The 12,535-nt window shown below is 40.1% G+C and overlaps 1 protein-coding gene and 1 long non-coding RNA gene across 2 annotated transcripts; one reads left to right on the plus strand and one right to left on the minus strand.

The window, feature by feature from the left end:
- Positions 1-2,274: 2,274 nt before the first annotated feature.
- Positions 2,275-3,511, minus strand: LOC121983232 (AP2/ERF and B3 domain-containing protein Os01g0693400-like). Its single transcript, XM_042536186.1, has one exon. It carries the CDS (start codon positions 3,445-3,447, stop codon positions 2,461-2,463), a length of 987 nt encoding a protein of 328 aa, XP_042392120.1. The 5' UTR covers positions 3,448-3,511; the 3' UTR covers positions 2,275-2,460.
- Positions 3,512-7,516: 4,005 nt separating this feature from the next.
- On the plus strand, positions 7,517-9,751 carry LOC121981728. The gene is made up of 2 exons (XR_006111915.1): positions 7,517-8,215; positions 8,766-9,751. It is a non-coding gene; the product is annotated as an uncharacterized LOC121981728 (long non-coding RNA).
- Positions 9,752-12,535: the final 2,784 nt, after the last annotated feature.

Raw genomic sequence — 12,535 nt, forward strand, 5'->3', positions numbered from 1 at the left:
ATTTATTCTTAAATTTTTCCTTAAATTGTTTTCTTCAGCATATCACAACTCTTTAAAAATATCCTCGTACTCACTTAAACGCTTCTAAAAATTCAATAAACATTTCGTTAACCTTGTGCCTCGATCACTAATTTAATTTGAGAAAAATCCTTATTGGACTTTTCTTCAGCCAAAATCCACGGAGATAACATATGGCTGGTACAGATTTCAAATGACGTCATCAGAATCATATGACGCGCGCGTACCTAATTTTATATATATATTAGAGATACCAGTTCTATTATATGCAGCTAAAGTTAATTAGCGTGATAATTACCTAATTTCTTCTCGAGATCTGTGGAAAAGTAGTCTTACGTCTTGTTTAGTCGACAACTTGGTCATAAATATTAATAACATATAATTAGAGCATTTAAACCATCAATAAGGACATGCAATGTCAATGGTCAGCTTAAAAGGATTTTCTTTTTTTATTGGGAACGCAATTTTTTTATTTATTATTAAAAAGATATTTTATTTTTGCGTGAGTTATATTTTTATTTTAACTATTATGGTAGAAGTTAATAGTCCTAGCTACTCTACCACATTACTCCTTCACCTCTGTTAATAATAATAATAATAATAATAATAATAATAATAGTAATAGTAATAGTATGGTGTAGCAATTATAATTTATAGTACTTCTAATACATGGTAAAAAAATAATTTGTTCGTTCTTAGCTAGTGTTTTATAAATCTGTCCCTACGTCAATACAGAAAAGATAAATTACCAATAATGACTAGCTATTAATACAAATGATCAAAATATAAAAAAAGTTTACTTGGCACATCGAGTTTCCTCTCGTCAATAATAATTAATATTGTTTAACACATCAATATCATATTAGACAAGTATGAATCATAAATGCATTTCCATGAGCAATGTGATAAAAAGATGAAATCACTCATCCTCAATACTCCCGTCGCATCCGACTCTAAGTCATCATAAGAGAGGTAAATCACGATAGTCGAACGGATAAGTGGTGGTGGGATGAGGTACACAAAATTTAGAGATTTATGCCCCAATAATCTTATGGTTCGATCTTATGATTTCATATGATAAGTATGTCATCATTTACCAATTTGAATGATCCTTGAGACCGTATTTCCATGAGCAATATTATAGTGGTTAAAAAAATGGTGATAAAAAAATGGTTAGAATAAAAGATAATCTATTACGAGTATGTTTTTAATTTATTTTAATAATTTATAAAAAAAAAATATTAAGTCAGACTGGTCACTCTAAGTTACTCAGCAATATTAATATTATAAACAGCTTATTTCTTATTATTATTAAGTTGTAACAGAATCGTTTTCGTTATAGTGGTGCAGTTTTAGAAATCACAGTATCATCCGCGTTACGATGAGACGCTCAATTAATAATAAATAATATTCGACCAACTGCTCCTTTGATTTTTATCCAAATATAAATGGGAAGCGTTGATTATCTGTGTATTTGTGTCAACCTTGGAATCTGAAGCGATGAAAACTCATTTCGTGAGTGCATAATAGAACACGTTTCTACTTTTCCTCCTTTTTTTTTTTTTTTTCCTCCTTAAATTCGTTTTCTGTGTGTCTGAGATAAAGTCAACAGCATGCGTGATTCAGATTCCAAATACAAGTGCAGAAAGCAGCCTGCTCTGGAGATGCCAAAAATCGACAAAATTGTCGTTTTTAATTGCCCTTATTACCAACCCACTCCATTTCCACATTAATTTAACATGGCGGCTTAGGGTTTAAGAATGCATCAATAATTTTCGACGGATATATATTTTTGAAAAAAAAATTCCATTCCTAATCACTTAGCCGCTAGCTAATCTTATGTCATTTACATTCATGGTAATCACTTTTGCTAAGCAATCCAGAAGGCTGGCTCATGCAAATGCTCTGCGCAGACGCGACGCGACGCGACGGAACATGCATCCTTCAGGACTCAGGTGGGGGCAACTGTGTACCGTAGCTCAACTCTGCAATTGACCTCGATCGTAAACGATTTATAATTTTCTTCTGCCACATGTTTCATGTTTGATACCTCTAATAACTAAACTGCCTTTCGTTTAAAATAAAGACAAAATATATATATATAGTTAAGGTTTGATGTGATTCCAAGCTTAATTAAATTATGACTAACCAGAATGGTCTCCGGTCTACTCATTTGACAAGAATTATTGGGATCGACTAACTTGATTTCTATGCTTTCTTCTTCTTTTGATTTGGGATTTCGATTGTTCGGCACATTAATTGTTCTTCCAATACAAAATACTCTTTAATCTTTCGACTATATCTTAATTTCAATCTTTTATATATTTGTATACATTAATTTGAGAATGAGGAGGATGGATTGAGGTAGTGTTTTTTGACAATGTACAAATCTCAAATTGTCAATTTGAGAAGTTGAAGGTGATGATGGATCATCCCAACACACTACAAAACCTCTATGAATTGCTTCTTCAACAACTGGCAGCCGCCCGCCGGCGGTTCCGTTATGTTGACACCGAACAACCTCACCGCCGGAGGTGCGGATTGACGGGATCTCTCGGCGGCGCTGCTCCTCCACTCGATGTAGAGCTGCTTCTCCGGCCCGATGGACCGCCAGAAGCTGACGGTGTCCCCTGCCTTGAGCTGCTTCTCCTTGACGAACCGGCTCCACCCCTTGGTCAGCACGTAGCTCTGGCTGCTGTTCCAGTAAGAGTACTTGAAGCGCCACTTCTTCCCGTCGCCGTCCTCCTCCAGGTGGAGCAACACGCACTTGCCGATGCCGCCGCCGGCAGGGAGACTTAGCGGGAAGTGCTTCACCGCGTGCTGCTTGGGAATCACCAGCCGGTTCAGCTTCCCCACGTCGCTCGGCGTCACGGCCTTCTCGAACAGCATCTCCCTGGGCGAAGGCGATGGCTTCCGGTACCCGCCGGCGGGGTTCTTCCTCTTCCCGAGCACGCCGCCCCGCTTGCAGTGCTCCAGCTCGTCGCGGTAGGTGTGCTTGCGCAGCATGTCCACGATCTCGGCCTTGGAGTGCGCGTCGAGGAAGGACAGCTCCGCCGCCGCCGCCTCCTCGTCGGACTCCGCCAGCGGCCGGAAGTTGGTGGCGGCGTCGCGGCCGCGGAAGCGCTGCGCGGCGGCATCGTACGCGCGCGCAGCCTCTGTCTCCTCGGCGAACGTGCCGAGCCACACGCGCTGGTGCCTCTCGTAGATCTGCGCGCCCCATCGGCCGTTGGGCTGCGGGACCACGCCTTTGTACCCGGACGACGGCAGCTTCCTCGACTCCACCTCCATCCCCCCGCCGCCTCCTCCTCCTTTCGGAACAGGGTCGAACACCACGCCGAGGCCACTGCCCATTCTGCGAAGAGCGCCGTCGTCGACGATATCGTATCGCAGAGAGTCGCTGGATGCCTCTTCCACGCAGCTCCCATCCATGACTGACTTTGAGAATCGAAGAAGAGAAAGAGAACGAGAGAGGTGCGGTTGACTTCTGTACAAATTGCGCCGCGCCAAGAGTTTATATAGGGAACACTCAGAGGAAGATTCAAGGCAGCTGCTGCTTCCACCTCACTTTGATTCATACACATCTTAATTTAATTAATTCTTTAAAAAAAATTATTTTGGGATCCTCTTAAAGTCCTGATGATGGATCTAACTCACTGACCTGATCCAAATCACTTGAGTCGATCGATATTAGCAACCTTCGGAGTGAATGAGATGGGACGAGAGACAAGTTGGATTGAGTGGGGTGCTCGTGATTTGGACCACGAGGCCAAATGCATCCCCCTTCAGCTTTGTTCTGATTAGGATGATTATGACCTTCCTATTTCCCTTTCTTTGGAATTAATTAATTGTTTTTTCCATTCCACTAATAGCAACAAATATATATATCGAGAAATCCAATCGCACGGTTTGATCAGAGTGGACACGAGTCAATGAGTGAGGCTCGACCAAGTTGAGTTGGCTTTGTCCAAACTAGTCGACCATGGTGGACACAAGCTAAGTAAGATTTGAGTGACATAGTTGATGCTCAACTCAAACTACGAATCAGGAATTTTTATCGACGTCAATCACAAATTCTGTCTCCCTCTTGTTCCTGCACGAATCATAAACTGCTATAGTTTGATCACGCAGTTGACTTCAACTTGCATGAAATGAACGAGCGTTTACTTTTCAAAGCATGTTGAGGGTTTCTGTCATTATCCCGACTTGATGTGCAAGACATGCCGTGACCCACTTGCAGTTGGACTTGGTATCTGAATTAATGAAGCATGCAGACTTCCATCGCCAAAGCGATCTGAAATTTAATGACAAGAAAGTTGATCCGGTTCAAGACCAAGGGATGGAATGGATGACTCCTTTATGTGTTCAGGCAGATTGGATGGCGATCAAGTCGGTTTTAGTTGAGTCAGCTCCTATCAGGTTGGCTCTGCCCGTTATGACACTGTTACCTTATATTGAAAGGATTCCTAATAGACATAATCTTTGTAATCATGTAACAAAAGGTGAATTATTTACTAACTATTAGTACAGATGACACAATCTTTGTAATCAGCACGTCTCCTTCCCTTATCTTGTAACTGAACTAAACTCCGCTTGGGGGCTTGATCTGATCTGATATGAGTTCGCCCTGAGTTAAACCAACTCGAATTGAATTCCGACTTGACTCGGCTTGATTAGGATTCACGTTGACCGAGCCCTGTTCATGTCATGTGGTGCTCGTAGTTCCCTCCGCGTCAAAAGTAATCAGGAACTTTTCGTATGGCAATACTTCAATCTTTAATGTTCAACATTCAATTTTCAAGAATAATACAACCCCAGGAAGGAGGGTCACTCGATTCTTGAATCTGTATATGTAACCGAGTCAAGGCGATTAGAGTCTGTCATGCTTAAACAAAATTCAACTGTGGGGTTTGGAACTTTATAATAGAAAATTGTTGTTGAGTTATGCCTCGAGTGGAATTTGGAGGTTGAAACTTCAAGTCAGATAGAGATTAGTCCTCAAAGATCAACAAACATATTCAATTCCGATGATGATAGATCTTTTGACCTTTTCTTCTCACTAGTAGATTTGTCAAAGTCTATCAGTTTAGAAACAATAAGATTAAAAAATTATGTTTTCAGAAAATGCTAAGGTAGGAAATTAGGAATAGTTGTTATCACAGTCCCACCAGACTATCATGGGCAAGAGAATGACAAGAGAATAACCCATAAATTCATCCGGGCCTAGTTAAGGCCGTGATGTGCATCCTTCTGTCCCATTTAGTACTTCCAAAGGTATCCATTCCCACCTCAATGATCCCTCAATATACAACAATTCACAACAAGTTCATCCTTTTAATTCGCTCTTTCTAACTGTAGATTTACATTTTGTAGATTTACATATTCAGCAACATATGCCTAAATTTTGCTGCAGAAAGACTTGATAGAAGACTTCCTTCATGCTCAAGCATCCCCTCGGTTCAAGCTCTCATCCCTTTCCTCGAATGTGAAAAGTAAAGAGAATTTTATTTTTTCATGTAATCATGTTTGATTTATCGAACAAATTTTAATTTAAAATTTTTCAGTAACTTCACTTCTAGTTTTTTGGATGATGGCTAGTTCTTAGGATGTTGAATTCTGTAACCATTGGTTGAAATGTCCAATGAACTCTGATATTGTTTGTTTGTGCTTAACAAAACTTGTGCATTATACTGAAGTTGCTCGTATCAAAGAGAAGAACCATCATTTCTTTATCCCAGTTATTGCAGATTACAATTAGTCTTTTGAATTTCTGATGTCACCAAGAGTTGGAGAAGTAATAAATCTATTCATATTTGGGTGAATAAACAAAAATTTAGCGATAATCTTGATTTTGTTGTGGTAATATTCAGTGGCATTCCTAATACTTCATCTTAATTTGTTGATCAAAACTGAAGTAAATTAAAGTGTCACATATAAACGGAGAATTAAATGAAGATTTGCAATTCATAATCATGTAGGAGAATTTAAAAACAAAAACAAAATCATTACTAAGTGGGGAAAAAAACTCAATGGACCACTCGAAAAGGCTCCTTCATCAACAGTGCCTATGGCTTTAATTAATCGATCCACAAGAAGAGCTGCCTCAGTGCTGGAGGAGATAACACCTCGCGCGATCCCATTCAATGCTCCTCCCCTCATTCACCAGTAAGCAATCACTCCACTACCGTTCTATCGCACTTCAGTGACTTGTTCTTCCCTGAAAATTCTTGTAATGTTTGCCGCAGTGGAATTGCAGCATCCAACTGGTAGAATTATTTTGCTCCTGCACATTAACTGGCCACCATGTTAGCTACTGCATGCCCTGCAGTTTAAGCCAGAGAAGAGAAATTTAATTTGTGGACTGTCACTTTCTTGATGGTTGAGTTTGCATTCATTCCATTGGCACAGAGGAGTCATCTACCAAACTCCCTCGAGCTCCTATTGACACACACTACATCAAACAGACTAAATCTGCTGCACCAAGTTGTAATTTTTGTTTTCAACTTGTTGTGAATTAACCTAAAAGAATATGAGTCGAGAGCTAGCCCATACCTCGAACAGAAGAAGTTAATAAATTTGGAGCAGAAGCTGGTGGTGAGAACTGAATGCTATTAAATATGGAGGCATATGTTCAGTATATTGAGGATGTAGCTCTGTCCCTGTGACTGTGAGGTGATGGTCCCTTTCTCCCTTGCAAGTTAATGCAACCCAACCACCACATCTACTAAGTCCCTCTCTGACTCCATCCATAATCAATTCATTCAGCCTCGCCTTCCTAGCCAATTGTTACTGCAGCTCGATGTCCTTTATTTTTTCTCCTTATTTCTTTTCCTTTTCCAACCAAAAAAAAAAAACTCACTGTCATCGAACAAAGAAGAAAACAATCAACCACTTTAAAGTCTAAAAGTTACAGAGTTTTATGCATTCCAGATTCCACCGAGAGCAAAAGCTTTGGTCACTTCATTAAAAACAGTCATTAAATTCGGATCTCCAGAGCTTTGAATACGTGTGTCTTTTCCCTCGAATTTTTGTTTTTGAATTTCGGAGAAACTCGAGTTTACAAAGATAAAAAAGGAGAAAGTTAAGCACCTCCTTTCACTCAAAAGTTACAGCATGTGGTCAAAGCATTATAGGGAACAAGTTAGGCGTGCAAGGTTAAAACTGAACATGGCTCAGCGTGTTAGAGTTGTATCATTACTTGTACAGAACAAAGTATTTACTTCACGAGCTAAGCACAGTTCGGATCGAACAAAACCTTAAAGACATGAATAATAAATCTGGTTTTGCTAGTAATCATGCATGTTCCAATGGGCCCATCAATCCTTCCTTGTTTCACTTTACCCAGCATCCTGAGGCTTTGACAAGAAATTTTAACTGAAGAGAAGAAGATGCTCCTCATAAAAGCTGGAGAAGAATTAAGATTCATTTAACTTTTATTTTGTTGACAGAGCTGCTCTTTCCATTATATATATAGCTTCTTCTTTCTTGCTCCATTGCCTCTTCCCTAAACTCTCTCTTTCCTTCCTTTCTTCCTTCCTTCCATGGGAACAGCTTGCTTAAGCTCTGGAATCCAACTTAATTGGGGTTGCAGAAGGAAGGAAACTAAGATAAGAGGTTGAGACATTCGATAGCAGTGTGAGTGCTTGTGATATATTATAATAAGAGGTATTGGCGTGTCTCAATCTGAAACCATGGTTGCATGCTGGAATAGCCATGTTATTTGGATTGAGCCGCGTCAATATCTCTCCTTTACTTCCATCACTCCTTTCAAGGTATTTTTCTTTTTTCTTTTTCTTCTAAGATAAATTCTTGGCCTGCAACCTTACTTTCAGATTTTTGATGCTGAACTGCACTTTTTCTTCATCAGCATGCATACATTTATTCAGGTTCCCGCGCATGGTAGTAAAAGGAAGGACCAAAAGAAACTTGCTGTTTTAGCTTACAGTATTTTGTTCTTCCATTCAGTTTGGCCATTAAAAGAAAAGTTTGTCGTGGCTAAGCTAATGATTTTCTATCAGGCTAATTCGATACTATTTTTACTAGGTTGATTACTGATGGTAATAAACTGCAGAGTTAGTGTACATGTTTTGATTTATGATCTATTTCACTTTAATTTGTTTGGCTTCTCTCGAGGAGCAGTTGATGTGGGCAAGCTGTTAGATGTGATATATTCCATGCTTGAAGAATATTTTGCAAGAAGGTATGATTTTCATGACTCTTCATGGCAGATAACTTTCTATCTTTCAGATTTAACAGTTAGCTAAATTTGATGAGTATCCACATGATACATTAATCTTTTTCCTTTTCTTCCCACATAGAAAATAACAGGCAGACAATCAATTTTCTCACTAGGATGTGACTAAATGCAGTCAGGAAAAGCTTAATTCCTTTGTCTGTGAATCAAATCCAACAGTGTCAAAAACCCTAAACCATAACAAAACACAAATCTGACGCAAATTTAGGATATTGATCTGAAACATACATAAATTTTTTACATTTGAATCAATTGAGAAGACATGGTATTTCCGAAGTAACTATTGGAGAATAACTTGGAATAAAGAGACTTCCTTTATAAATGCAACGGTACAAGCTACTAAACTAGTGCAAGTTTTCATGGCTACACAGAGCATTTTAACAGTATATTCTCTCATAGAGGGCCATTGCAAAGAATGAATAAAGTATTTGTTATAGAAACTTTATTCCTTTCTCCCTTTAAAGAGAAGCTATCTCTATCTTAAACTTTTGATCAGGGCTCAAACTGTACAAATTGATCGTCGAAAGCCATTGCTGAAACTGAAGTTTTCTACCGTAGGACGCCGGCAGCAGTCCTGTTCCAATCAGACTAGCCGGAGAAGGCCGATCAGATGCCCTTCACCCTTCGGTACGCATCCAATATGTCCTCGAAGCTAAATCCCGAAAACGGAGGCGTCTGCAGCTGCAGGCTCATTTGGTCAGCGCTCGGGTCCGATGGCAGTGGCAGGAGCGACGCCGATGACTGGTCGTTGTGCAAGGGCACCTCTGCCGTGACAGGGAGCGGAGTAGGAGAGGACGTCACCGGCGCAGGATAAACGGCTACTAGTGGTTGCGGCATCTGAGAGACAAGAGGAAGCATAGAAGGCAGCGGCGGCGGTAATGGAAAATTCTGGCCCTTGTGCCTTTTGTCTTGTTGCTGGTTGAGTTCAGGTTCACCGGCGGCTTCTTGTTCCTCCGGAGGGTAGACATTGATAGAAGTCGTCGAAGGCAAATCCCGAAAGTTCTCGAAGTCAAATCCCTCCGCGGTTTCAAACGGCTGTGGCTGCAGGCTCCTCCGGTCAATGCTCGGGTCCGACGAGAGCGACGCCAAGAATTGGCCGTTGTGCAACTGCATCTCTTCCGTGACTGGGAGATGAGGAGAAAGGACCGTCACCGGCCCACGATAACCGGCGACGACGGGGTTATTAAGATATTCCAGAGGAAGCATAGAAGAAGAAGAAGAAGAAGAAGGCGGCGGCTGCAATGGAGAACTCTGGACCTTTTGCCTTTGGTGTTGGGGCTGGTGGAGATCAGATTTTCCGCCGGCGTCTTGCACTTCGGGAGGGTAGACGTTGACACCAGCATGCTGGCATCGCTTGACGTAGGTTTTCCAATAGTTCATGCATTCGTTCTCCGATCTCCCGGCCATCTGCGCCATATCGATTACCAGAGAAATAATTAATTAAAAAAGAGAGAGAGAGAAAAAACAGAGGGATCAGAGGAATTGTTGACGAGCTACGTACTTGGGCAGCGATGCGAGACCACTTGTTACCGAGCGCGGCATGGAGGCGGCAGAGTTGGAGCTCCTCGTCTCTGGAGAAGGAAGCACCGTCCTTCTTTAGGCCGGGGCGGAGGGTGTTGAGCCACCGAGAGCGGCAGCACTGGCCGGTGCGCGCCAGCCCGGTGCTCTTTGGCACCGTATCCCAATTCCCCGTGCCGTGAACCCGAACGTGCTCCGCCAGCACTGCGTCCTCTTCCGCCGTCCACGTCTTTCTCTTCCTAATTCGCGACGGCGCCCATCCTCCTCCTCCTTCCGCCGGCGACAACTGCGGTACTGCGACGACACGTTCTCCTTCCCCTCCCTCCATCGAGAATCTTTATTTGTATTCGCTTGAGAACGTACGATGATTAATGTAAAGAATCTCTCAATTCGAACGTTAATTCTCAAGTGACGAATATAGAACAGTGCACGGGACGAGTTTAATTTTATCCAAAAACAAAAGAAAAAGAAAGAATAAAAGAGTAGTTAAGTTAATATCGGGTCGTTGAGAAATATTAGACCAGATTTCGGCGATTTGAACAAAAGATTAGTTTTAATTAATCTGTTTTATTTACTTGAATTAATATAGAACAGATTTCAATAATTTAGGCAATTTAACAAAGGGCTCATTGCCTCACTCAGGTTTATAAATTGACCGAAAAGGATACAATATTTTGGTATTTATAAAAGACATTTAATTTGCTATTCTTTTCATTCTATATCTCTATTATTTACCTTTTCTTTTTATCTTTCTCCTCCTTCTCTTTCCTCTTGTCTCTTCTCTTATATCCCCCGAGACTATGGTATAGTAGTAGGACATCTAAATTATCATCCAAGTACCCACAGTTTGAATCCTAGCTATGACGAATTTACAAGAATTTTTCCTCCAAAATGGGACACGCAACTAAAGGATTCTGGGCTCTTGGACTACCCGCTGCGAGAGCTTTCCGATTTACCCTGGTGGCTGGTGGGAAACTTTCGCGGGGCCCGACCGATTACCCCAGACTCAACATTACTCAGCCTGGTTAATCATTTCTTTTCTCTTCTCTCATGCATCCATAACATGGGTATGATATAATTTCATATTAGGCTTAATATTTTAAAAATATTTTAAAATCTCTAGAGAAATCGAAATAAGCAATGGAGGACAATGATGGACTCTTTACAACCTTATAAATTTACAGGACTTGAAATGAGTCAAATCGGAACTGTCTATGTTGATTAGTAGATTTTGATCAAAATTCACTAATCAACTTAGAGACCTTAGATTACAATCATTTCAAGTCTTATGGATTTTTTAGACTGTAAAGAGTCCAACAATGCTATCATTACATATTTCGGCTTCTTCAAAGGTGTTAAAATTTTATCAAAAAAATCATCTAAGCCATAAACTCATTCATATCAGGCCCATGTTGGGCCTAAAATCACACCATGTCCATATCAGACCCAACGTAGGCCTGATATGTTTCATATCAGGCTTGCGAGGGTTAGGGTTTAGCTAATTCTTTTGATAAATATTTAACACATCTGGAGAAGCCAAAATATGCAATAGACGACACCGTTAGACTCCTTACATCCTAAGAAATTTCACAAAACCTAAATGGTTACAATCTAAGATTTTTAGGTTGATTAATGGGTTTAATTTGGTCAAACCCCACTGATCGACTTAAAGACCTCAAATTGCAACCATTTTTTTAGGTCTTGTAGATTTCTGAGGATGCAAGAAGTACAACGATGATATTCATTGCATATTTTAGCTTCTCTAGAGGTGTTAAAATTTTATCAGAAAAATTAATTAAATCATAAACACATTCATATCATGCTCACATAGGTCCACGGGATATAATTTAGTGGATTTTCCCGATAGCATTTTAACACCTTCAAAGAAGTTGAAATATATAATGGATGACATCATTGGACTTCTTGCCGCTTAAGAAATTTACACGACTTAAAATGATTTCAATCTGAGGTCTCTAGATCGATCAGTGTGTTTTGACTAAATTAAACCTACTTATGGAACTAAATAGATCCAATTTGACCCATTTTAGATCTTGTGAATTTTGAGGATGCAAGGAGTTCAACAGTGTTATCCATTGCACATTTTATCTTCTTCAGAGGTATTAAAATGTTATTGGGAAAATCAACTAAACCCTAACACCCATGAGCCTGATATAAATAGGTTTATACTTTATCTTATTTTTTTTATAACATTTTAACACTTCCAGAGAAGCCAAAATATGCAATGGATGGTACCGTTGGACGTTTTGCAACCTTAAAAATCCACACTACTTGAAATGGTTGCAATTGAAAGTCTCTCGATAGATCAGTGGATTTTGACCAAAACTCATTGTTCAACTTAGAGACCTCCAATTGCAACCATTTCAGTAAGTATGGATTTCTGAGGAGGCAAGGAGTCCAATGGTGTTATTCATTGCATATTTTAGCTTTTTCGAAGGTATTAAAATGTTATTAGAGGAATTAGCTAAACCCTAACCCCCGTGAGCTTGATATGAATGAGTTTATGCTTTATCTTATTTTTTTTATTGTTGGGACCTTGATGTTCGCTAGAGGGGGGGGGGGTGAATAACGTCTCACCCAAAACGTCATTTCCTACAATAGTTAGTACGCACAACAGAATACAAAAATAAATATTAACAATATAAAGCAAACCTAACGCGTTGATTTAATGTGGTTCGGAGATGAAGCTCCTGCTTCATGGTTGTCTGTAAGATGGGCGATCCCGATCCG

Source organism: Zingiber officinale, chromosome 5A, assembly GCF_018446385.1.
Source record: "Zingiber officinale cultivar Zhangliang chromosome 5A, Zo_v1.1, whole genome shotgun sequence".
In the NCBI taxonomy this organism is placed as follows: domain Eukaryota; kingdom Viridiplantae; phylum Streptophyta; class Magnoliopsida; order Zingiberales; family Zingiberaceae; genus Zingiber; species Zingiber officinale.